General features: G+C 44.3%; 1 protein-coding gene across 2 annotated transcripts; it reads left to right on the top strand.

The window, feature by feature from the left end:
• Positions 1-27654, top strand: INKA2 (inka box actin regulator 2). 2 transcript variants are annotated; one of them, XM_069945442.1, is made up of 2 exons: positions 1-265; positions 25620-27654. In XM_069945442.1, exons 1-2 carry the CDS (start codon positions 221-223, stop codon positions 26607-26609), a joined length of 1035 nt encoding a protein of 344 aa, XP_069801543.1. In that variant the 5' UTR covers positions 1-220; the 3' UTR covers positions 26610-27654. The 2 variants fall into 2 exon arrangements, with proteins under 2 accessions (XP_069801543.1, XP_069801544.1); XM_069945443.1 differs by lacking the exon at positions 1-265 and adding an exon at positions 19471-19557.

The following is a 27654-nucleotide window of genomic DNA, read 5'->3' as shown; positions in this document are numbered from 1 at the left end:
CTCTCACAGGAGGAACAAAGTGCACGAAAAGAAGACGCCAAGCGCCAAACTGCTCATCCAAGTCTACCGGAATTTAATGGACGTTCATTTCCATAGATCTTGTGGATCACAGATATTACATGAAGACTCAGCCAAGGATCTGACAATGTGCTCCCAGGGCTGGAGCGCTGACTGCTGACATTCCTAACAGGCCAATGGACTCTCACAGCTGATCCCATTCATGAAGAAGATGGACCAGTATCTTAGAAGGCTGAAGCAGGAGCTGGTAAGAAATCTACTGTACTTAGAAGAAAAAGGAGAGAAAGAGGGCAATAGAGTGTATATTAATAAATAGGTAAAATTAACTATATATATATATGTGTGTATATATATATATATATATATATATATATATATATATATATATATATAGTAATTTAACAGTTATATCTATCTATTATCTATCTATATATCTATCTATCTACTATAGTAATTTAGTAGTAATTTGCTCCTTTGTTACAGCCTATCATCAGTTTCTCATGTTTATATTTTTACTAGTATTTTTACATTGCAATATTCAGGCGTAAAAAAAAAATTTGAACATTTTACCCCATGTGCAACTTTTATGTTTCTTTTTTCTTTTTTTTTTTAAATGTGCCACATGCCATCCTTGCTCAAAAATGTGGGTTTGTTTTCCACCAGTTTCCCGGTATAATAAGCATTGATAATCCCCCCCACCAAGTATTCCTTATAGTAAAGAATGTATATACAAAGAGTGCAGATGTCTGGGGAGGCTGGAAGCTTTTTGAAAATCTTGCTCTTAGCTGGGGAGGGGGAGTCAGTGTCTTGAATGGCCGGGACCATGTCGCCTAAACAAGTGTTAGGAACAAAAGTTGTCTATAGAGATGCAGATTATGTATATTATCTATTGGTATTACACGGGACGATTTTTCGTCGATAAACAATCTCTATGACAAACAATCTTAAATCTTTCACCGTATTACGGATGATCGACTTGTTACGACGTGTTATTACACCCAACGATGTTCAAACGATTTGTGAATGGTCAACGATGATTCTACAAATTCTTGTCGGTCGTTTAATTGTCGTCTGCTATTACATAAAGCGATTATTGTTTAAATTCGAACGATCTAACGATTTTTCGAACGATAATCGTCTTGTGTAATATGGCTCTAACTCATGGAGAATAATGTTTGGGCTAATAAATGTAAATATATGAAATTAAAACAAAGAATGTAACATATATATATATATATATATATATATATATATATATATATACACATCACATAGTGTAACAATGGTTTCTATTCTATAATTAGCTTCTAGGTTTAATCTGGGACAGCTGGCTCACCATGAACACTGGATACTGGATATCACTGCCATAATACTTCCTAAAGAGTAGTGAAAGACTGTAGTCATTATATAACAGTGCCATATAGTGCTCATATAACAATACTGTATAATAGTAATATTAATAATACCACCACCATATACAGTGCCTAAATAACACAGTAGGTGGGGCCCATTGTTAAAGTGTCACTGTTGTTTAAATTTTTTATTTTTTTTGCAGAAATCGATAGTACAGGCGATTTTAAGAAACTTTGTAATTGGGTTTATTAGCTGAAAAATGCATTATTATCATGAAAAAGCAGTTTGAAGCTCTCCCCCCTGTCTTCATGGTTCTCTTATGGAGGAGGGAGGGGTGTCACCAAAACAGGACAACAAATAGTTAATTTACAGCTACATCACCGGGCTATCTCCACTGAAGTCTTCACTGACCTCTCTGATCTCTGAATACCGGCTTTCGCACAGCTCCCACTATGTAATCCTTTGTTCTCTGCTCTCTACTAGCGACTATTCTCCCCCCTCCCCTCTCCATAGGTTACACAGGGCTCAACTGATGTAAAAGATTTGAGATTTCCTGATAATGAGCAGTGAATGAGAGGGGGGGGGGGAACCTGGGGAATGTATTTTTGAATGCAGATAATGGCATATTTGCCTAATAAACCCAATTACAAAGTTTCTTAAAATCGCCTGGACTATTGATTTCTGCAAAAGAATAAAAAAAATAAAATAAAATATGACAGTGACACTTTAAGTGGTCATGGAACCCCTTCCCCTTTTCCTCCCATGCTATTATCGGGCATATTCTACTTGCACACAATATAATGTTCTTTCTTCTCTAACACTTCTGACAGATCACTGTGGATACGTCAGTCATTAGGTATAGGAAGGAATATATCTAAAATCCAGCAGCTTTCCATGTCTCAGGTTCTTGCTTTCATGCACTCTCTATAGCGCTCAATAAAACAACAGCCACCAATATGTATATATATCATATAAAAGTCATATATATAGCGTGAAGCTGTTTTATTAGTCAGAGATGGCTGTTTAAAGCTGTGAGAGAGGACAGGAGAGTAGTGGATGTGCCAATACAATATATACAGAAGTATAATAGACTCCAGAGAAGTATAAAGAGATGGGACCTCGGTTACCTATACAAACAGACAACAAAGCGAAGCTTGTGGGAAAGGGAGAGTAAGAGGCTTGTAAGTCGAGCGGCTTTCTTTCTAGTATACACCTGTCCTGTCCTGGGCGGAATGACGCTGCTCTGTTCCAGTGACAAAGCTGAGCTCCCATAGACGGAACATTCCGGGGCTTTTGTGATGGAACACAACAACTGCGGCAGCAGAGCATTCTATACCAGACGCCAGGGCATGGCTGGAAGGGCTGGGTTTTATGACCCCCCAACAGTTATTACAGTAGGTTAAAGGAGCCGTCCATTTACTATTAAGAATTCCCTCAAGACAAAAATAAATTCTGATCCCTTCCCGGGACCCTCAGCATTGCCCTAAGTCAGGGATGGGAAACCTTCGGCCATCCAGCTGTTGCATAAGTACAATTCCCATCCTACCTGGACAGCATAGCTTATCTATGGGGAAACTATTAGGCTATGTTCACACCACGTACTATTTTTGAAAAGAACGGGCGTTGTTTTCCATTAAAACAACAGTCGTTCTTTTCACACTGCAATGAAATGCATTGAAGTCAATGGCACAATGGCCGTCATTCGATGCATTGAGTGAAAACAACAACCATAGCTGCATCGACTTCAGTGCGTTTTATTGCAGTATAAAAAGATCGGACGTTGTTTTAATTGAAAACCATGGACGTTCTTTTCAAAAATAGTATGTTGTGTGAACAGAGCTTTAAAGTGGGCAGAGCTCTTCTTCTCCTACCCCCCGCCTTCTTCCGACCCAGATTTGGCTGACAGGGCAGAATTATAAGTATGTATAAGATTTGCAAAGTTTCTGTGTTTTCAACCCAACCCTGGTTTTGCTTGAAAAAAAGACAAAGACCAAAAGACGGAAATACTATGTGTGACATAACTTTTGATATGTTGCTGCCCATGGTGAGACTAACAATTCCTTCCATACTTGTTATTATCTATTCAGCTTCCTTCCCCCAGTTCTCAACTGCTGCTTTCTACTGAAGGCACAAAAATCTGTGTGTGAGCCTTTCTCTCTGGCTCCCCCTCCCTTCTGAGACAGCTGATGTATACATGTCCCTGGCACGCTGTATCTGCAACATTGTAGCTTCTTTGTAATGCTGGGAGGGTTAATCACACTGAGTTTATCAACCGCTTGACCTCAGATTAACCCTCCCAGAATTACAAAGAAGCTACAGTGTTGCAGAAAAAGCCTCCCAGGGACTTGTTTACATCAGCAGTAAGAAGGGGGAAGGAGGGGGAGACAAAGTCAGCAGCTGAGAATTGGGGGAAGGAGACTAAATAGATAACAACAAGTATGGAAGGAATTGTTAGTCTCACCATGGGGAGCAACATGTAAAAAGTTCTGTTTAAGTGGAATACCCCTTTAATTCCTGTCCTAATCAATAGTATATGCATCCTCTCTTGTGATGCAGGTCCGGCCTCTGCAGTAACTCTCCTTGCTTCATTACTCACTTCAATCCTATAGATTTTCTCTCTTGTGTGACAGGCACCAGTGTGTTAGTGCTTATCCACTGCAGCAGAATTTACTGCAACTGAACGCTTTGGCTGTCCAGGCATGATGGGAGTTGTAGTTTTGCAACAGCTGGAGAGCCAAGGTTCCACACCCCTGATCTAGATAGATTTCAACTTCAACGATACTTCAAACCAACCCAGTTTCATATTAAGTAGTAACTTCAAGAGCCAGTGAAAATGCCAATGGCAACGATATTCTGCTGCACATACTGCCGCCCCAGGCCAGAGATTACATACAGCGCCTGCCAGTTACATTCTGCTCATCCAAACTCTATGGGACACAGAACGCCAGGATGCCACAAGCCTCAGATTTATAGAGCCGCCTCCCTCTTTCAGGTCACTGCAGTTAACAAGTAGTTGATTTTTACAGCAATTTACGACCTAGACAGCACATGTAAGGGGGTAAACCATGAATGACAAGTCGGGGATCCCCTTGTTTATTAGAAAATAACATGCAATAAATAAAGGCAACCTACATCAGGCTGAGCTTGAAGGGAATGTGAATTGGTTAAAGGGGTTGTTCACCAAAAATGTTCTTCTTTCAAATCAATTGGTGCCAGAAAGTGCCTGAGATTTGTAATTTACTTCTCCTAAAAAAAACTCAAGTCTTCCAGTACTTATCAGCTGCTGTATGCACTGCAGGATGTGGTGTATTCTTTCCAGTCTGGAGAGCAGGAGAAGTTTTCTATGGGGATTTGCTCCTGCTCTGGACAGTTCCCTGACATGGACAGAGGTGGCAGCAGAGAGCAACGTGTCAGACTGGAAAGAATAAACCACTTCCTGCAAGACATACAGCAGCTGATAAGTACTGGAAGACTTGAGATTTTTAATAGAAGTAAATTACAAATCTCTGGCACCTATATCTCTATAGTGCACAAGGATGAAGGTAAGTTTCACACCTGCATCCTCAGTGACGTTTCCATGCTGTAAGGAGTTTTAACTTTATACTGGTTAGGCATTTTGTTGCTTTCATATCCGCAGGCCCTTTCACCTCTGGGTGGTTTGGTTAATAATCGTTTGAACTCAGCTCCTATATGTAAATGTATCAACCCCTAGAAAAAGAAGCGGCCGCTTCAGTATTAGGCTGTGTTCACACCTGCATCATCCATCTAATTTTTCCATCATAATGGTGTGCTGGATCCATCACCCATAGTGCCCAATAGACGCCATTGACATGTAATGGGGTCCATCAGATTTCCATCATAGTCCTCATTGGTTTTAATTGGAAAAAAATGATGTTATTCTGTTCAAATATACCTGAATCTGTGATCGATCCTCCTACATAGGTGTGAACAGGCCCTTTATGTATGTAGGTGGCGTGGAGTTTTATAGCTGGAGATGCACTAATAACTTGTCTTTATGGTGATGTGAATGAGTCACGTTTAGTGCATCACTTTATATGTGAATACTGCATAGAATATCCCCACGGTATATAGTATTTATTACCATTTCTATGGGAACAGATTGAGGCTGTGACTACGCAATGTACAGTAGCTAACCCCCCTCCTCCGTACACCCCAGCTCCGTCCCTTCTGGTCCCATAGAAGTAGGCTGATGAACACGTTGTGACATGCCCCGCAGAGGCTCAGCACTGGATTTGCATAGACTCTGAAGGGTTTAATTACCCACCTCTGACTATTTGCATAAATATATCTTATCTAATGGGGAGGGGGGACACGGAGCCAAATCCAGCATCACCTCTTCTTCTGGACCAAATACAGGCAAAACTGAATAATAAAATCTTCAGCTTTTTATAGAATTTAACCTCCTTACAAAATCTCAAAAAATATTTAAAGGGGTTGTTCACAAAAAAAAAAAAAAAAATTCTTTTAAATTAACTAGTGCCAGAAATTTGTAATTTACTTCTATTTATTTTTTTTTTTTTTTAATAAAAAATCTTTAAAAGTCTTCCAGTACTTATCAGCTGCAGTATGGCCTGCAGAAAGTGATATTCGAGCAGCAGAGGTTTTTCTATCCTGATTTGCTACTGCTCAGAACAGTTCCTGACATGGACAGAGGTGGCAGCAGAGATCACTGTGTCAGAATGGAGAGAATACACCACTTACTGCAGGACATACAGCAGCTGATAAGTACAAGTTGAATTGAAAGGGGAAAAAATGGCGACTTACCCCTTTTAATATACAGAACAGTTGGGAGCGTTTCTAAGGACATGGATATATTTCATAGATTTCCTTTATTTTCAAGCTTTTTCATCCAAAATTAAATAACGTACAATTCAAATCCTGTTCCAACAATTAGAAACGTTATTACCGTGGAGGAATCCGAGAACGTTTTGTTCCGTTCCTGGGGAAACCCTACTCTCATTCCTTCAATGAAGAAGCTTGGGAATCCCAGAATTCTTGCCTACTACACTGAATGGTCACTGCATTAGGTACAGCCAGTGCCTGGCATCCTGGGACCAGTAATGCAGTGCCATGTGGTGGCCACATCACAATAGGCTTTCACAAAATGTTTGACCAGGGAAAAGAACTGTCCCGGTTTATAGGTGTAAGGCCACGTTCACACACAGTATGACACCATCAGTTCTGTGACCTAGGTGTTTCACAAAAGGGCCAGTGTCAGTGAAGTTTAAGATCAACTTCTTTTCTGGTGAATTGGGATGCGGGTGCATTCGTTTGCGCCCGCATCTCAATTCACCATAGCACATAATGGAAAGTGCGGCCGGAGCTCCATTGTTGGAACTGACAGTTTTGTGCAGCTGCTATTCAATGAATAGCGGCCGCACAAAACTGACATGTCAGTTTGTCATGCGGCCTCTAGGGATCCCAGCCAGAGTGTATACTATGGGGGACATTTATTAAGTCTGGCGTTTTCTGCGCCGGACTTAAAAATGTCCCCACAGCTCTGCCGGTACCGAGATTTATGTAGAGGCGGACTGCCTCTACATATATCCCGCGCGTGCCGGTGTGCACGCAAGGAAACCTACGCCAGCTGACTGAAGTAAGTCTGCGCCCCCCGTTCTGCCCCCTCCCTGCCCTCCTGGCGTACACAGCAGAAAGTGCCAATTTGCAAATATTTTATTCGCAAAACGGCAATTTGCGAATAAAATTATTCGCAGATCGGCACTTTCTGCCAAAAAACTGATTTCGCCACTTGATACATGTCCCCCTATGTTTATACACTACGGCCGGGATTACATTGATTTCAATGCAATGCATATTTTTTATTAATCACGGCAAATCACAACAACGGCCGCTATTAATTCAAAATATACGTTGTGTGAACGTGGCCTAAATCATGATCCAAATCTACTGGGAGCAGGTGTGGATTTGGTACGCCGGGCGCCGGCTGGCCGGATTCGCCAAAAGGTGTGCGCCTCTTAGTGAATCCGGCCGTGGAAAAGGGGACGGGGCCCTAATTAAATTTCATAAATCCCCCCAAGAACTTGATTTACATAATAGGTAATTTTTTTTAATGATATCTGTACATACACAGACTGGCTGGTAACCGGCTCAACCACCTTAATTTCTATAAAAGATGGCGGTGGCCGTTGTACAAGGACTCTCACGAGCAGCTCATTCCTATTGTGTAAATTGTTCATTTCCCGATATTGTAAGGTGCTATGGAATATGTGGACACTATATATACAGAGGATTATGTTGCGGGATGTTACATTTGTGAATCCCTGCCCGTATTGCCATTGACCTACTTCCATTTATAGCTATTACATGTCAGTTTTCAGGGCAGTAAACGCCTTTGACTGTGAAATCGTGGGCTGCGTCCTTCTCAGGGCAACAAACATAACAGAAGAGCAGATACTGAAAGGTGATACATACAAGGTGACAGGCAGTGGGGATCAGTCTCTCACACTTGCCCACTAGGCACTTACCCACCCAGCCACAGCATACATAGCATACGATTATATTACATTTCCTTATATTCTCGAATACTGGATTCTGTTCATCAGTATTATATTCATAAAAGTCATCCAACCTGTCTTTGTGTAGCTGAACACGTACAGTATGGACTTTGTGTCGGGTCTGTACACATAGTGTCACGTTATGGAACTGAACATCCCAAATGAGGCTTAAATAATAATATTATATTGAAAAAATATGGATACCTTTTTTTTTTGCATGGCACTGCATTTAATATGGCCACTAAGCCTTATAATAGTGTCCTCTTCTATAGAGAGAGCTTCTCAGCAGACTCCTCTTTATCATCACAGGTAGGATAACAATGAAAGGAGCAGAGAGTCAATGGACATCTCCAGCCTATAGGTCCCTATGGATCATGTTACCGCTATAAAGCATAGCTCAGAATGCTGTTAATAGGAGCTTCGGCAAAGTAACAATCCCCATAGTTATGTACAGGATGGGCAGGGCGTAGTTTTTTTTTTCTTTCAAATGAACTGGTCCCAGCAAGTGCCAGAGATTTGTAATTTACTTCTATTAAAAAATCTCAAGTCTTCCAGTACTTATCATCTGCTGTATGTCCTACAGGAAGTGGTGTTTTCTTTCCTGTCTGACACAGTGCTCTCTGCTGCCACCTCTGGCCATGTCCAGAGCAGTAGCAAATCCCCATAGAAAACCTTTCCTGCCTTCCAGACTGGAAAGAAACCACCACTCCCTGCAGGACATGCAGAAGATGATAAGTATTGGACGACTTGAGATTTTTTTTTTAATAGAAGTAAATTACAAATCTCTGTCACTTTCTGGCACAAGTTGATTTGAAAGATTTTTTTTTTTGTGAACTATCCCCTTAACGTGTGGCTGATGTTAGTATGTGGCCTAGAGCTAATAGTTTTCTGAATTTCTACTTTTCACTCTGTGTACACAGTATTGCAGGTGTGTTTGAGTGAGAACAATGGTCGGCGTCTGTCATCTCTAGCTGGCCTTTCCCACGTCCTTCCTATTACAGACGCTCTCACAGCTTCCGGTGTACACATCTGCTTTATTTATAACTCTTCCCACTCACACAGGACATCTGGGGCCGAGCTCTACTGGATAAGGACCACCATCATGTCTAGCCAGCCAGTCCTCTGATCAGCACAACTATGAAACACTGTAGTATACGCTACTGCACTGTAACAGCCCAGAATATAATAAGGCTATGTTCACACAACATAGGTTCCGTGAGTATCACGGAACTCACGTAAGTGCTGCCTACTGAGGGACTCCCGGCCGGAGTGTATACACATAGTATACACTCCGACCGGGATCCCTAGGGCATACCTCCCAAATTTTGCTCGGAAGAAAGAGGGACAGTCACGGGTGGCCATGGCCATGGGTCCAACTGTAGTAACCCCCATCTCCCCATAGGACACACTGTAGTAACCCCCATCTCCCCATAGGTCACACTGTAGTAACCCCCCATCTCCCCATAGGACTCACTGTAGTAACCCCCATCTCCCCATAGGACACACTGTAGTAATCCCCATCTCCCCATAGGTCACACTGTAGTAACCCCCCATCTCCCCATAGGACACACTGTAGTAATCCCCCTCCCCATAGGTCACACTGTAGTAATCCCCCTCCCCATAGGTCACACTATAGTAACCCCCCATCTCCCCATAGGTCACACTGTAGTAATCCCCCTTCCCCTGTTACACACTGTAGTAACCCCCCATCTCCCCATAGGACACACTGTAGTAACCCCCATCTCCCCATAGGACACACTGTAGTAACCCCCATCTCCCCATAGGTCACACTGTAGTAACCCCCATCTCCCCATAGGACTCACTGTAGTAATCCCCATCTCCCCATAGGACACACTGTAGTAACCCCCCTCCCCATAGGACACACTGTAGTAATCCCCATCTCCCCATAGGACACACTGCAGTAACCCCCCCTCCCCATAGGTCACACTGTAGTAACCCCCCTCCCCATAGGACACACTGTAGTAATCCCCCATCTCCCCATAGGACACACTGCAGTAACCCCCCCTCCCCATAGGTCACACTGTAGTAACCACCATCCCCCCATAGGACACACTGTAGTAACCCCCATCTCCCCATAGGACACACTGTAGTAACCCCCCATCTCCCCATAGGTCACACTGTAGTAACCACCATCCCCCCATAGGACACACTGTAGTAACCCCCCATCTCCCCATAGGTCACACTGTAGTAACCCCTCTCCCCATAGGACACACTGTAGTAACCCCCATCTCCCCATAGGTCACACTGTAGTAACCCCCCTCCCCATAGGACACACTGTAGTAACCCCCATCTCCCCATAGGACACACTGTAGTAACCCCCATCTCCCCATAGGACACACTGTAGTAACCCCCATCTCCCCATAGGTCACACTGTAGTAACCCCCATCTCCCCATAGGTCACACTGTTGTAACCCCCCATCTCCCCATAGGACACACTGTAGTAATCCCCCATCTCCCCATAGGACACACTGTAGTAACCCCCCTCCCCATAGGTCACACTGTAGTAACCCCCCTCCCCATAGGTCACACTATAGTAATCCCCCATCTCCCCATAGGACACACTGTAGTAACCCCCATCTCCCCATAGGACTCACTGTAGTAACCCCCATCTCCCCATAGGACACACTGTAGTAACCCCCCTCCCCATAGGACACACTGTAGTAACCCCCATCTCTCCATAGGACACACTGTAGTAACCCCCCCTCCCCATAGGACACACTGTAGTAATCCCCCATCTCCCCATAGGTCACACTGTAGTAATCCCCATCTCCCCATAGGTCACACTGTAGTAACCCCCCTCCCCATAGGACACACTGTAGTAACCCCCCATCTCCCCATAGGACACACTGTAGTAACCCCCATCTCCCCATAGGTCACACTGTAGTAACCCCCCCTCCCCATAGGTCACACTGTAGTAACCCCCATCTCCCCATAGGTCACACTGTAGTAACCCCCATCTCCCCATAGGACACACTGTAGTAACCCCCATCTCCCCATAAGACACACTGTAGTAACCCCCATCTCCCCATAGGTCACACTGTAGTAACCCCCCCCCTCCCTATAGGACACACTGTAGTAACCCCCCCCCCCCCCTCCCCCTAGGACACACTGTAGTAATCCCCCCTCCCCCAGTTAATTCCACTGTAGTAATACCCCTCCCCCAGTTAATCCCACTGTAGTATCCCCCCTCCCCAGTTAATCCCACGGTAGTATCCCCCCCTTCCCCAGTTAATCCCACTGTAGTATCCCCCCTTCCCCAGTTAATCCCACTGTAGTAATTCCCCCTCCCCCAGTTAATCCCACTGTAGTATCCCCCCTCCCCCAGTTAATCCCACTGTAGTATCCCCCCTCCCCCAGTTAATCCCACTGTAGTATCCCCCCTCCCCCAGTTAATCCCACTGCAGACCCATCCCTGACAGAAAATAATAAAAACAACATATACTCACCTAGTCTAGCTTTCTTTTATGACCTGATCTCTGTTTATGGTCTGTTTCTGGCTTTGGCTTCAAATCAGTAAAGTTGAGCAGAGAAAATATCCAAGTTTATCAGACTACTAATAGGCTCCATACCAATCTTGTCCCCGCTTAAACCGCCGCTAGGAATAAAAACAGACATATGAATAACTTTGCTGGGTGATGGTCGGCCACAGCTTTTATTTATAACTTTCACTCAAACCAACGGGCACTGCGGTGCCGAACTCTTCATCTGGGTTAAACGGTGTGCCACCGGCAGACTCCCGCCGTACACATCCGACAACACTACCCAGGCATAATATTTCCAGCCACAGAGGAGCCCTGCTATACCTAGACAGGGGTCCGACCACCACCGAGCAAATATAAGGCCTGCTCTATGCCGTCCTGAAGGCCGGACAGAAATATGTCGGTGCCAATTTCGGACAAGTGAACCCCATCCGCATCCATGACCAGGAGACCGCGATATTCCAGAAGCCTAGGCTCCTGCCCCCAAGACGAACCTCTGCACGCTGACATGCACAAAATACGTATGAATGGCCCACAATCCATATTGCGGGCATAACGACCTCTGAAAAAGAAAACACAATTAGGAACTCATAATAACAATTCCGGGCGAACATAACGCGCATAGCACGCCGAACGCCAACGACCAATCCTCTTCACCACCGATTCGGAGAGTCCCGCCCTGGCTGCCTCAGTCGCCGCGCCAATTCTAAAAGAGTGCATTCCAAACTCCTGATGGGGAAGCCCCAGGGCTGTCAAAAGCTTGCGGAACATAGATCTTAACTGAAAAATCGTGAGAGGAGAACCGTCCTCGTGGGCCAAAAAACGCTCCCCCGCGCTTTTTACCGCGACATATTTTTCCGAAAGCTTAACCGGGCAAACCGGACCATCTACAGCCCATAGCGGGAGCCAAGCCCCCTGGCCGGCCTGGTCCGTTTTAGATCTGGCAATCCGGAGCCGTAAACACCCCCCCCCCCCCCAAGAAACACATCGGAGTCCCTAAGCCCACCCGGCCGAACTCTGGAAGGAGGAAGAAGTTCGCCTATGCGAAGCGCGCCAAAAAAGGCCAGCGCAAACGCCGTTGCAAAAAGTGTCGCCTCGTAAGGCGACCTGCACGCGGCTGGGCAATGCGCAACCAGACGAGACAGCAGCCCGTACGACACCGGACGGCGCTTATCTGTGCCTGCCCCCTCTTTCTTCCACCCTTTAAGGGCCTGCCGTATGAAAAAAGCTTTCGTAACGTCCTCCCACCCTAACAACTTAAAATAAAAGGCTACCCCAGCCAACTTGCACTGCGCAACAACCCCTGATAGACCCGCGTCTCTGATGTTCAACAAGAATTCCACCGTAATTTCCAGCCGGAGCTCTCGACTTCCTGCAGCATCCCGCGTTCCCACCAGTGCGCACCACTCTGCCCACGCCTTACCATGTTGACGCCATGTACTCGGCGACACAGACGAGGAAATCAGCGACATCATCCTAGATCCACCAGGTTCCATATCAGCTCCGGGAAAGGTCTGCCCACCTCTCTGGCCCCGGGCATCAGCGTTCTGAACTCCTGCCAATTAAAACGAGACAGAGCATCAGCAACATTGTTCTTAACTCCTGGAACGTGCCGGGATCGAAAATAAACATTATGTTCCAAACAACGTAAGACCAGGTGCCTAAGCAAACTAATGACAGGAGGAGAAGAGGAAGAGAGGTCGTTTATGCAAGAAACCACACTGGCGTTGTCCGACCAGAAACAAATGTGTCTGTTGGAGAGTTCTGAGGCCCAAAGTTCAACAGCCACCACTATGGGGAACAACTCCAACAGGGTTAAGTTCCTACAAAATCCCCGATCCCTCCATGCCTCCGGCCACACGTCCGCACACCACTCGTGACCGAAGATGGCACCAAAACCTGAGACGCCAGCCGCGTCAGTGTACAGGGCTACTTCATCATTGATCAGTCTAGTACCCATCAGACAAGTCCGGCCATTGTAAATACGGAGAAACTCCCTCCAAACTCTTAAGTCAGCTTTCAAAGAGAGTGTAATCCGTATACGATGCCCAGGCACCCTTACACCCGCAGTCGCCATAGCCAGGCGGCGCGAAAAAATGCGCCCGATGGGCATGACCCTGCAGGCAAAGACCAGCAGACCCAGCAAGGACTGGACCTGTTTCAATGTGGCCTTCTCTACCGCCAAAAAACCATCAATTAGGTCCCTTAATTTTTTTAGCTTGTCAGCAGGCAAACGAAAGACCATGTCCACGGAATCGATCTTGATCCCCAAAAAAGTCAGCTTTGTGGCAGGGCCCTCCGTTTTTTCTGGGGAGAGCGGCACCCCGAAGCGGTGCATGAAACCTTGAAACATGAATAACAAATATTGACATGAATCATCCTGACCCGGACCAATGAACAAAAAAATCATCTAAGTAATGGATGACTGAATTAAAACCCGTTTCATATCGCACCACCCACTCCAGGAAGGAGCTGAAAAGTTCAAAGAAGTGACACGAAATGGAACATCCCATGGGCAGGCACATGTCGTAATAGAATTGGCCATCCAGCTGGCAGCCCAACAAATGGTGGCACTCAGGGTGCACCGGCAGCAAGCGGAAAGCAGACTCTATGTCCGATTTTGCAAGTAATGCACCGCGCCCCGCCCTCCTGAGTAACAACACGGCTTTATCAAAAGATACATACGAAACTGAAGCATCACTCGCTGGAATCCCATCATTTACTGATGATCCTTTTGGGAACGACAAGTGATGAATGAGCCTGAATTTGCCTAATTCCTTTTTTGGGCACGACTCCCAAGGGGGAGACCCTGAGGTTCCTAAAAGGAAGAGAGCAAAACGGGCCAGCCATGCGGCCCAAAGAAACCTCCTTCTCGATTTTTTTTCCCGTAGTACCTGCTGATGATCACGTGCCAACTTCAAATTTTCGGAAAACTGGGGGGAGCTAGAGTAATAAAAGGGGATGAAAAAACCAAACATAAAACCATCAAACAAAATTTTTGCGTCCGTTCTATTGGGGTACTGATCTAGCCACGGGCGCATTACGGCTACCCTCACCGTGGTCCTTGATCTCGGTAGTGGTCGATCGAGGAGGGAGCCTGCCTTTTGGAGTAGGGCAACGCGTGGCGTAGTGAGCTCCGCCACAAGTCGAACACTCGTGTCGGTACTTACACAAACCCGCGAATCTACAGTGTCCCTCGTTATATAGCCAGCATGCTCCCGGACGGCGTACGGCCGCTGTTCCCGTTGCCCCGGTGACAGCGGCCGTTCCCTGAAAGGGCTGAGCCCTTGGGGCCATCATGAGGCGCAACCACACGTCCGTCGCCCTGACCCCCCAGCCGATCTCCGGCTGAAGCGCCAAACGCCGACGGAAGTCCTCATCGTATTGCCACCAGGCAGATCCCCCGTGCGCTTTGTATGCCGAGTAAATACTATCAAAGTAGGCAAACATTTCTGATGCTTCTGCCCCATAACATAACCTAGTACAGAAAAAGCCTGTAACCAGTTATTCATGTTCCTGGCAACCCGTGAACGGACGCTGTTCTTTGTCCACCGTGTGTTGGTCCACCGAAATGAGCGACCAAATGTCGACATATTGATTGGACCAAATCTTCTCTTTTACATCCGTACTCAGGTGCGATCCTAAAGGGCTAATCCCACAAAAGAACGCATCCTTGTGTAAACCCGCCATAGGGGGAGGAGGCCCAGGAGTAACCACGACAGAAGAAGGGGGTGGGGACAACTTTTCCAAGATTGATTTCAAAGTAGAAACAACTTCCCCCTCCCCTGACCCTCCCGCTCCCCATGCCCCAGTAAAGTTAAACTCACCCGTAGTAGAAGAACTTGGAAACACCGTAACAGGGGCGGACAAAGCAGACGACACTGCAGGCACAGGAGCTGGAACAGCCGCCGGCGTGACTCCTCCTGCCGCTGCTTTTTTCGACCTAGAATAACGGGACAAACTCCTGCTTCCACGGAGGTCCCTGGGGCTCCGGCCAGATGCGTCCGAGGCGCTGGAAAAACCGCCCGACGTGGACGGGGAGCGCCATCCGGACAACCTGGAACGCCTGCGGCCACCGGAAGCCCTGGACCGACGACTGGAGCGGCTGCGGTGGTGACCAGACGACCTGCGGCAGTGATGGCGCCGCGAGTCCTGGGAGTCAGATGAAGAGCGGGACCTGCGCCTGCAGCTGCGGGATACCGAGCTAAGCCTGGAGGCTGCACGACCTGTGTCCTGCGCCCTATCAACAGGTGGTGGAAGCGTGGGGGCAGTGCTGGAGAGTGGAAGCAGTTGGGCTGTAATAGCCGATGGCAGCATCTCCCCAGAGCCTGCTGCGGCGTCCGACACCTGCGCAGCTTGGGGTAATACACGGGGCTGCCTGGGGGGCTGTGCGGCCTGAATAACAGAAGAGGGGGAGGGGGCTACCAACCCATGCTGGGCCGAAGGGATGGGGGAGTCGTCAGAGGAGACACTAGCCTGACTCCCCATCCTAAGCCACGGGTACCTAAAAGCCTGAGCGGCCGCTGTTGAGGGCTCTATCAGGGGCAGGGGGCTCACTAATCCGGCGGCCGCCGATAGGTCACGTGCCGCCTCTGGGATCGTCAGAGGGCTCCGTACCGGGAGGGAGACAGGCGGGGCAGGATCAGCTGCGGAGCTGCGGGTCACCTGCGAAGAGGCAGCTACAGGCCGGGACAACACCGCTTCGGGGGGACCGCTGGCCGCCGCAAGGGAAGTGGGAGCAGTTGAAGCAGGAGGAGCACGTGCAGGCCGATCAGCTCTCCTGGATCTGCCACGCGCCGGACCCGACGTCAGAAGTAAGGGGGAGGGGCTAAGGCGGATAGGGGCTCGGGAACGCCGTGCCGATCGCCTACCTTCGCTGCGCTGCTGAGGGAAGCTAACCGGAGGGGAGCTCAGCCCGGCAATGAATCTGCCCAGCCAGCCCTCACCTTCCGAGGCTGCACGCGCCTGGAGCACGGCCATCAAGTGCTTATCAGCCGATGCCATGGGGAACACAACCAACTCGCTATGCAGAGGAAGTGGACTGAGGGAAAAACGCGGGAACACCAGGTAATATCTTTCTGCAAAAACATGTCCTACGCCACCATTGGCCACGGGACCCAGGAACATCTATAATTGGCCACTGCTGCCTGACGGGGAGGGAGAAAAGGCAGAGAAGAGGCAGGGCCCCCTTCCTACTAAATTATTAACCCCTACCTAGCGGCCCACTGGAAGCTGAATAACATTTTACTGCCCATATGGAGAGTGCCACCAGTAGTCCCAGGGCACCCCTACCTAGGCGGGCGGGTGCCTACTAACTTCTCTAGAGAAGTTGATGAACTTGGATATTTTCTCTGCTCAACATTACTCCTCACCCTTTTTTTTGAATCCTTGCCCTAAGCCATTGTTCCATAGGATTAGTTTCTTATGTCCAGTAGGGGTACTTCTCAGTCTTCTCTAGTATGGCATAATTCCTCGCTAGAAGCCATTTCAAATATTCTGCCCCCATCTGTCATGCAGCTGGGCAGTGGAATGCCGACCTTTCTATTCCTGGACCATAAACATTATCACGCTGTGACGCTGTACATATCCCGCCTCGCTCTGGGAGTAGACACTTCCTGGGTTTGAGGATTGTATTTAGAACTATGCACAAACGTTTGTTAGATTTGGTATTATTGGGTAATCCACACAAGTGATCCAGTGGGTTTCCTCAGGGTGTTTGGTTTTCTTTCTACATTTTCTGATAGGAGAATACATTTTATAAGAGAAAAAAAGCTTAAAAGGGTACTCTGGCAAAAATCTTTTTTCTTTCATCTGGTTTCAGAAAGTAAGATAGATTTGTAATTTACTTTTATTTAAAAATGTCACGTTTCCCATACTTATCAGCTGCTGTATGTGCTGCAGGAAGTGGTGTATTCTCTCCAGTCTGACACAGTGCTCTCTGCTGCCACCTCTGTCCATGTCAGGAATTGTCCAGAGCAGGAAAGGTATTCTATGGGGATTTGCTGCTGCTCTGGACAGTTCTTGTCTTGGACAGAGGTGGCAGCAGAGAGCACTGTGTCAGACTGAAAACAATACACCACTTCCTGCAGGACATACAGCAGCTGATACGCATGGGAAAACATGACATTTTTAAATAAAAGTAAATAGCAAATCTATCTTACTTTCTGAAACCACTTTCTATAAAACTTTCTGTAACCAGTTTATTTGAAAGAAAATATACCCCTGTACTCAGAATATCCTGCAACTATATAAACAACAGGAAATAAATGAAATTGGAGTGTAAAACTAGGACGAATAAAGCAGATAACAGAAACAGGCTTGGTTCACACTGTACAAATGACAGCCAACTTTCATAATGACGGCCGTCGCTGCGCAAATAACGTCCCTTATTTTAAAAATGATGGACAATATTGGCGGTATGGCGGCCGTTATTTTTACGCTATCGCACCCTCTCCCCCCCATGTGTACACACCTTTGTATGTTTTATTGCAGCTGTTCCCAACATTAAAAAAAAGTTGCTAAATATGCCTGAAAACTTAATCAATGAAAAAAAAAAAAATAGAAAAATACTGAAAAGTAGTAAAAGAGCATATAAAGACTGATCCTGGTTATAAATACCCTCTGCCATGTGTAGCAGTATATATAGCACCAAGAACTTGTTGGCTAGCGCTGCGTATTCACTTCACCAGAGATCACGACTCCCTGCTGAGCGTGCCAGCCAAAAAGTGACTGCATCATTAGTGGCTGCGGCTCCCGGGTTGCGACCGGTTGACATATGGTTACAGGTCCCTCCCGCGGCCAATCACAGCTCAGCTCCCTACTTAGCCCCTTGACAGGAGGGAGGCAATGGGCTAATGAAGTGGCAGCGCATGCTGAGCTTTTGATGAATGGGTATTAGAGCTTGGCTTTCTGCCATTGAAGTCCAACTCATCACAGGCTGTCAAACCTAGTTAACCTGTTCCTTGCTTCGGCTTTCACCTTTTTTTTTTTTAGAGAAATGTGAATTTTTAGCTTTATTGTGAATGTTCTAGTCTCTACTATGGATCTCATGTGATGCATCCATCCTGCAGAATAACATTGCTCCATCATGTAGGAGTCCATCCCGTTGCTATATGAGAGTACTGGGAACCGTTATTAGAGTTGTGGGAATACGGGGAGAGGTAACGTATAGAGAGCCTAGTCTTACAAAATGGGCTGTTCATGTGGAACGAACTGGGAACATGGGTGTTAAGGCATAAAAAATTCTAACGTTAATTATAGAGCATGGTGAAAGCTATAAAAAAAACTGGAAAAAAATAGTCGAAAAGTTATAAAAATTGGTATGCATAAATAGTATACATATTGCTACAAAAACAAGACCACACCCCACAAATACATTTGTTATCACTGTAATCATAGTGGCCCAGAAGAATACATGTATGATGTTATTTGTGGTTTGTTTTGGTGTAAATTTAAAATGCCAAAAATTCCATTATGCCCCCGCCCCCTCCCAAAAAAAATAAAAATAAAAATTAGTGAAAGTTAATTAATAAGTTACATGAATCCCAAAATGACAAAAAATGAAAAAAAAGTTATGGCTCTTGGAAGGTAACAATTTGTGATGAGTGGATTGAACCTGAACGCTCTGCAATTGATTCCCTGCGGCTGCAGAAATTGGATGCTGCCTTGGGTTACCAGGAAGTATCCATGTTTTCCAGGACTCTTTATGGCGGCATTGCAACTTCTGCAGCTGCAGGGTATGAAACGCCAACCGAACCCGAAAAAAAAAAAACCTTAGACATGTCACAAAGATTCTCATCAGTCTTATAGCTATAGGTCTATGTATATGGTTTTAATATCCAGCAAAAATCTTTTTCTTTCAAATCAACTGGTTTCAGAAAGTTATATAGATTTGTAATTTACTTCTATTTAAAAATCTCCTGTCTTCCGGTACTTATCAGCTGCTGCATGTCCTGCAGGAAGTGGTGGTCTGACACAGTGCTCTCTGCTGCCACCTCTGTCCATGTCAGGAACTGTCCAGAGCAGGGGATGTTTTTTATGGGGATTGGCTGCTGCTCTGGACAGTTCCTGGCATGGAGGTGGCAGCAGAGAGCACTGTGTCAGACTGGAGAGAGTACACAACTTCCTGCAGGATATACAGCAGCTGATAAGTATGGGAAGACTTGAAATTTTTAAATGGAAATAAATTACAAAACTATATAATTTTCTGACACCAGTTGATTTGAAAGAAAAAGATTTTCGCTGGAGTAATCCCCTTAATACATATAGGTCATATATATATATATATATATATATATATATATATATATATATCAGCTTTTACCATGCTGTGAGGGTTTATGCAGGTCAGATCACAATAGAATGACCTTACATTATACTATATTTTTTTTTTTTTTGTAAGTAAAAAAACAATGTTTGACACTTCTGTATTGTCACCTTCCTATGGAAAAAAATTTTTTATTACACTTTCATGAATCTTTACCTCACAGTCAATGCTCATTTTAGCCAGGAATGGGTTAAGCTGACGGGTTGCGTCCTAATCGGGGGAGACAGGATAATAAGCGTCAGCATTACTGTCATTTAGACAGGAGGAAGTATCAGGGATGCAGAGGAGAGATGGCAGAAACTATACTTCCATCTGGTGTATTCTCTCCTACAGAGGACTAATGTCCTCCATCCCATTGAGTGAATGTTATCTGTAGTTTAGTGTCAGTAATTGGGTGAAGTCTGTGTGTGTCGTGTCAGTCTGCAGCTTTACTTGTTATAGGCAGACAGTAAACATTCCATAGACGGAGGCGGCCATGCTGGCCTTGTTTCCTTGCCGGGGACTGTGAATAGGAACATTGCATTGTGGAAGGCGAATGAGGATCTGTTTGACCTCCACCAAGTCATCTCAAGACTTTAAAAGTTAATATAGCATCTCCCTAAGGAATGTGGGTGGAATGTTCTGCTCGCTTTTATTATACTACTACTAGCTGAAGAAGTGATCTGCGCTCAGCAGCCTCCATTATATATTATTAAAGAAACATACATTCCTATAGTTATGATAAATTAATAGTCAACATAGTTCCATGTACTCAATCTTGCTAGTTAAATAGGTGCAGCTGTTTCTACAAACTTTGCATCGATCAATAGTACAAGCAAGTATAAGATATTTTGTAGTATACCTTATCAGACAAAAATGCTTTCTTCTCCTTTTATCAAACGTCTTTCCTCTCCCTTACTTCTAGCTAAGCTCATCCAGTCTCAAAATCAGGGATCAGGTAAGAAGTAAAAATGAAAGTCAAGGGACGGGGAGGAGGTAGATGGGAGGGTGAGTAGCTTGGAACACACACACGTTTCAGAGAAGAGAAAAATAGCTTGAGGGTAGCTGTTGAGGGTATTGCAGCATGAAATCCGCACTGTCAAATCTGATTTGATGGTGCAGATTTGATGCTGTGTTCATTCATTTAGTCAAATCTGCTGCAGATCTGCTTCATTCTACTGGTTGGCAGAAGTCAGGCCTACACCAATCAAACATCAATGTCCTACACTTTGGAAGCGCCATCCAAATTGAATTCCTGAAAAATCCTGCTATTGCCATGTATCCTACCTGATATAAACCTTCTTTGGTAATAAATATATATTATTGGGCCCTTTTACGTGGCCCAATGTAGTGTCTCAATCAGGCGCTGATCAGCAACATCAATTCTCGTTTGTGTGGCCTATTAACTTCACGATAGTCATCCCCACCTTCCCATTTACCCTGGAAGATGTGTGGATGACTACTGATGATTGGTCGCACATCTGTAACCCCGCACACCACTTACATGATACCAATCAGTGAGCACCTGGTCAAAGGGCGGGGAAACAACAGAGCAGTGACAGCCTCTTGAGCAGTATAAGGGAAAGGAAACACAGTTGTTTCATCTCTCTCTTTCTAATGTATGTAGATGGATAGACAGATAGATAGATATTTTGTTTACAGTGTAAAGCAGAAGCAGCTTGAGTCAGCAATGGTCAGATACTACAAGATGAGGTGGATACTTGCCAGTTGGCTCTGAGATGCAATGTATGCTGGGAAATTTAGTTTCCGGGCCAGCGCCATCTTGGTTAAAGACCCACTTTTAGAAAAACACTTAACTCGGGATTGGCAGTAGCTAGAAGGACCGGTTACAGCTCAAAATACTCATTGGGACTTAGTGAGTAAGACCAACTAGGTTTGGGAGCATTTCATTTTTTAGCTCTTGGATGGAATACCCCTTCAAGTCACCGCATACTACGTGCACATCCTTATGGACCATCATTTGGCAAGAAAATCCACAATAAATTTGGCGTCACCCTTGCAGCCAGACCTAAACCAGATTAGAAATGGCGCCTGTCACTTCCTCTATTTTCTTTTCTACTGTTCTCATGCCTTTGATGTGATATATTTTCTCTCTCTCTCTCTCTCTCTCTCTCTCTCTCTCTCTCTCATTAAAATGCACTCAAAATGTACCAAATTGTTCCCTGGAGAGATAAGCTGGTCCCTACATATCCCTCAGTGTCATAGTATATAGACAGATCAACACTTGCAGACCAGCTTATCTCCACAGGGAATGCTGTCTTATTTTATATGTAAGAATCTGACTGCTACATTGACTGATATGTTCTAAATATGCAAATCCCTGACTGAGCAAAGAAAATAGTCTCGATATAGAGAAAAGAACTTAATAACACCAAGTCTAAGAAGGCTGCAAGACTTCTATTTTAATACATGGACCTTTTCCATTTCAGATTATTTATATGACCCACATTGCACTGCTATTAAAAGGAATGTGTCATCAGAAAATGACTTATTGTATAAATAATATTTTTTAAAAGAATTCAATTACTTTTTCTAATTTTCCATTTTTCTATCTATTTTATAAAATAATCCCGATATCTTGCAGTTTTCATTCTCACCACTGGGGCTAAAACTAAAATGAGACTTCCTGTTGTGTCTGTGGTGATAAGAGGAGGCTGCAGTAAAGTGATCTGTACAGCATTGCAGCATGTGACACCAGTAGTTAGAGGAGATAATAGCAACTCCCTGTGAAATGACCTCTTCACAGGTCACAGAGCGTGCTCAGTAATGTTTCACATTCATTTCAAGGGGGCAGACTCTATCTATTGTTGTCTATGTCCATGAGTCTTGCTGTAAAGAATGTCACTAAATGCTGTTAAGAACAGCCCAGGCAATATGGCAGCCCCCATAACAATGTACAAAAAGTGAAATAAAAAGAAAATGAAAGTCAGAAAATAGAAACAGATTAAAATAAAAGAGCAAGTTGTAGTATCTGACTCTAATCAGTAAAGAGAAAACTTAGGTGACACCTTACCTTTAACAAATTGTTGTTGCTGCCATCCCTCTCAGTGCGGTGATTGTATATCGGTACAATTTTAGCTGCATCACGACTGCAAAGTGTGAACCGTTCCAAAGGATCAGCTTTTATTTTGTGACACCCATTGGACGGTCACAGTTTGAGGCTAGATAGCACAGAAACACTATGGGGGAGATTTATGAAACATGGTGTAAAGTGAAACTGGCTCAGTTGCCCCTAACAACCAATCAGATTCCACCTTTCATTTCCCAAAGAGTCTGTGAGGAATGAAAGGTGGAATCTGATTGGTTGCTAGGGGCAACTGAGCCAGTCTCACTTTACACCATGTTTCATAAATCTCCCCCTATGTACTTATTCTTACTTCCATATTACACATATGTGAGGACCTATAATGGCAAAAATGTAGTCAAATGGGAAACCAAGAAAATGTTTAATAAAAACAAAGACGTCTCTTTCTGCACTCCAGTGGTGGGATCTGATTCTTCTTTTTGGCAGTAAATAAAAGCCCCCCCAGATATAGCCAGATTGGTAAAATATTAATAAGCTCAAAGACAAAATTCAGAACTGTTTAAAGGGATACTGTCACCTCCACAAGCTTAGATGCTGCACATATGATATATACCTGTATAACACTTATCTGTATCTTCTTTCTGTGGTAAACATGCTTAATTTAATTGGTGGACAGAGTCACATAGGCGGGGCTCTATGGCAGTTGGGCCCTCTCCCCAGCAGGGAGCTGCTGTTAAGCCCCACCTACATGACACTGTCCACCAATTACTGTAAATGAAGCGAGAGTTGGGGGGGGTTGACGGTATCACTTTAAGACTTCCATTCAGAGAAATTGTTTTTTTACACCAAAGAAAAAATAGAATAGATGACTATAGCTGGCCACATGAAAAAGCTTATTGGCTGCTGACTTAGTTTTGACTATTTCGAATTTCTAGTGAAATAAAAGGATTTAAAGGGGTTGGGACATTAAAGGGTACCTGTCAGCATATTGTAATTTTTTTCCTTCTCTTTTCATGGTCACGGATTCATTTGGGTTATTGCTGCATTAGGGTTAATCCATTCAGTAGTGTTTGTGCCTTTGCGTGTGAATGAAGAATGTCAGGGGGCAGGGACCCGGCAATGTATCACACATTCACATGAAGTCAAAGACTTTGCTGTAAAGGCTTCAATAGTAAACCACAGGCAGCTGTCATGGTGTATTGATCATCATACCCCCTCCAATACGAAGTTGGAAATCTGATATCCAATCACCAGTGGGCAGAGAGGAGCGACAGGAAGAAAGGAATAAGCGTGTGAGGGTTATACTGCAGTAATACTAGACATTACAAAGCAGTTATATGATACTATTACACAAAATATTTCCGTGGTAGAAATAGAGAAACATGATTCAAAAAATAGGTATCTACATAAAAAATAACTTGAGTGTTTGAGTATCTGCCAGCAGCAAATGCCATATAGAGGGCAGATCTTTTCCAGCAGTTTTTCCCCATTGGCGTGCAGTCGCTCCTTCTGCCGTAAGATCGGATAACCTTGTACACGACCAACATGGGGTGGTCATATCTATAGTTGCCTTAGCTTTCGGTGACGAGAAACTGCTCGCAATCTGCAAAGCTGCCCTGTGACAGGCACCAGATGTTGTCTGGTGGGATGTCCAGGCATGGTGGGAATTGTAGTTTTGCAACAGCTGGAGGGCCGAAGGTTCCCCATCCCTGATTGCCGATCCACATCTGGAGGAATCCCCACTCCTCTTGATTTCCTTGTCCTGACTCGACATGCTGGGAATGCCAGGTTACCAATTTACCGGCCATGGCGTTATAGACGTATTACACGGGACAATTTTCATTTGAAAAATCGTTAGATTGTTCAGATTTAAACGATAATCGTTTCGTGTAATAGCAGGCAACGATTAAACGACCAATGGGAAATCGTTGATCGTTTGGTAGAATTGGATATATTTTCATTGTTGATCGTTCACAAATCGTTTGAGCATCATTCAGTGTCATAACACGTTGTTCTGTCATTCCCTGGTCTATCAGCCAGGAAAGAAGGAGCGCAAGAACGACCGTAAGTAACGATCATCGTCCTGTGTAATAGGGTGAACAATTTAAGATTGTTTGTCATAGCGGTCGTTTGAGATCGTTTATCGTTAATCGCTGAAAGATCATCCCATGAATTACCACCTTTAACGCAACAAAAGACCCGCCACTATCCTGAGACAAATGCAGCCATGAGACCCTTTGTGTTCCCACAGGTTCTATGGTCAGGTTCCATTTCATCCTCTCTAAATGATACCTGCGTAATTTTTATTTTGCATTGCTACAAAAACTCCTTTTCAAAATGATTGATTGTATAAAAAATTCAAGAAAAAAAAAGTGGATCGGTGGGATGGGGGTGTGCCGTGACCTTACTTATAAATGGTTCTAGGGTAATCTTCCAAGTTGTTTCCAAGCTGAACATGCTAACTTCTTATTATTCAATCCAATCCTCCATATTGCAAGGACAAGTGATTTTTTATATATGTATTGAAGTTTTTATTATAACAAAATTGGGAGATTCTATATCATTGCAAAAAAATTAAAGCATCTTCAAAAGTACAACAGTAACTAGCTGTCACCCATATCTCCTCCTAAGCCTTGCTCCATTCAGCAACTACACTAGTCTTTATGATAGTCTTGTTTTTTTTTGTTTTTTTTTCCTGCTTAGAATTCATCAAACATGCTGCATATGTATGCAGTATATCGAATATATCATTGTACTGTATTGAGTATACAGGTTAAATAGCTTAATGCGAAAACTGTGTTTTATATGTTAAACTTTTTTAAATGTGTTCTTAACTTGAGCATCTCTCTTACTGCTTGCAGCTGTCAATGAGAGAAGTTGGAGAAGGTTTACAGGAGCAGATGAACTCTATGATGGGTGCACTCCAGGAACTGAAACTACTCCAGGTTCAGACGGCTCTTGAGCAGCTGGAAATTTCAGGGGAGCAGAACCAGTTCCAAGCTACGAGAGCAAATCCATATTGCCAAAGTGTACGAGAGGCTACTGAGGTCAGGCATGAGTCCAGAAAACAGGCTGAGACTATAAGGGCAGGTGGAAGAAGTCTAGACAACAGCTCGTTGGCTGGGAGCCGAGGGTCATGGGCTGCAAGCACGGCTAGCTCCATTCCAAGCTTGAAACAAGGTCCTCAGGTATTGTCAGAAAGAGTGGCAGAGACTAGAACCTCTTTTCCCATATCGCTTCCAGTGGACAGGTGGCCTATATATGAATTCCAGTCTGCATCTTCCAACTTTCGGGGCCATATCCTTAATAATCATAGTCATTCTGACCTTGAACAGAGTACTGATGATTTTGTATCTGATGAAGCCAACGACTGGACATCTTCTCTTATGTCCCAGAGCCGAAACCGTCAGCCCCTCGTCTTAGGTGACAACATTTTTGCAGATCTTGTCGGAAACTGGTTAGACCTACCAGAGATGGAGAAAAAAGGAGAAAGCGGCGAAGGCCTTTTGGGTGTTAATAGATCGCATGAAATTTACAAAAAGTTTTCCCTGACGGCTAATTTCTTCAAAAAGTTTTTGAGAAGCGTTCGGCCAGACCGAGATAAACTTCTTAAAGAGAAACCCGGTTGGCCAAATTTGGAAGATCAAAAACCTCAAATTTACAAGAGGGGCAAGAAGACGAGCAAACAAAAAAGCGTGTTTTATTTCCCATCGGCAAATGACTTTAAAAGTAAAGTTGAAAAACCAGGCAGAAGTGACGGGAAAAACATTGCAATAAGTGCCAAGAAAGACCAGAAACCAAGAGATTCGATGTACACGGGGTTTGACATGAACACAGTAGTTTGGGTCTAAGATGAAATGCTTACCGGGAATATGGAGGTCATGACATTTATATGTTAACCTTATAATCTATACTTATAAGGGGCATTTGCATTGTGTTTACGGGAGTGTATTTGGCTAAGCTGAATACAAAAAAAAAAATCTCCATGTACCATCTTTAAAAAAAATTTTGTGTAGGTTTTGTATAACAGCTACTGCGAATAACTAGAAGACCAAGCTGGTTCTTGGTATTCAAGTGTCTTTTTGTTCTTTGTATTATATTCTACTACTCTGGACTACTACAAAAATATTTTTGACAATCTGCCCAATATAGGCTTGCACATAATTTCATGGATTGGAGAAAAGAGTCAGGGTTTGGCCAATTATGAGCCTCGGCAATTGATTTAGTGCAATTATAGAACAATGACAATTGCCTGTTATTTACGCTAATCCCTGACTTGTCAATGTGAGCCATCGAAATGAGAAAGCCTTGAACATTTGACTGCTGGAATCACTTCTTGCATCATACGGCTTTAGAAAGTCTATTTTTATATAATATGGATGAAAGGAAGAAGAAAGGGTCAACGTTTTGTCAATGCTAAAACTACTAATACTTACCTTGTGGCCGGACTGGTCTGTCCAGTAATTACCTCAAGCCTTTTCATATCTTGGTATCATCTTTGCTTCTTTAGAAATACGTTAAGGTGAAAGCTGCAAGGAGTCCAGACCAACCATAGTGTATCGACACCTTGTATCTGACTGTACAATAGAAGCATGGACACTTAGTAAATCAGGGGCAAGGCATGCGCACTGAATACAATTTGATTATCGTTGCACTCAGTCTATTCGACAAAAGCACTTGTGATGCAATGGGACAATGTTGTTTCATTTAATGTATGTTGATGGACGTCTAATTCATGTGTATACTTATGATTTAAAACTGATTATCATATTTTATAACTTGGAAAATAAATCTATCCTGGACCGTATTAAGTTGTGAAGACTTCCATAGTCATAACTTATACTAATACTAATTATTTAAAGGGGATGTCTGGGATAAATTGACCTTTAAAGATCC

Source organism: Dendropsophus ebraccatus, chromosome 11 (assembly GCF_027789765.1).
Source record: "Dendropsophus ebraccatus isolate aDenEbr1 chromosome 11, aDenEbr1.pat, whole genome shotgun sequence".
NCBI lineage: Eukaryota > Metazoa > Chordata > Amphibia > Anura > Hylidae > Dendropsophus > Dendropsophus ebraccatus.
This window is presented reverse-complemented; position numbering and strand designations above follow the sequence as displayed.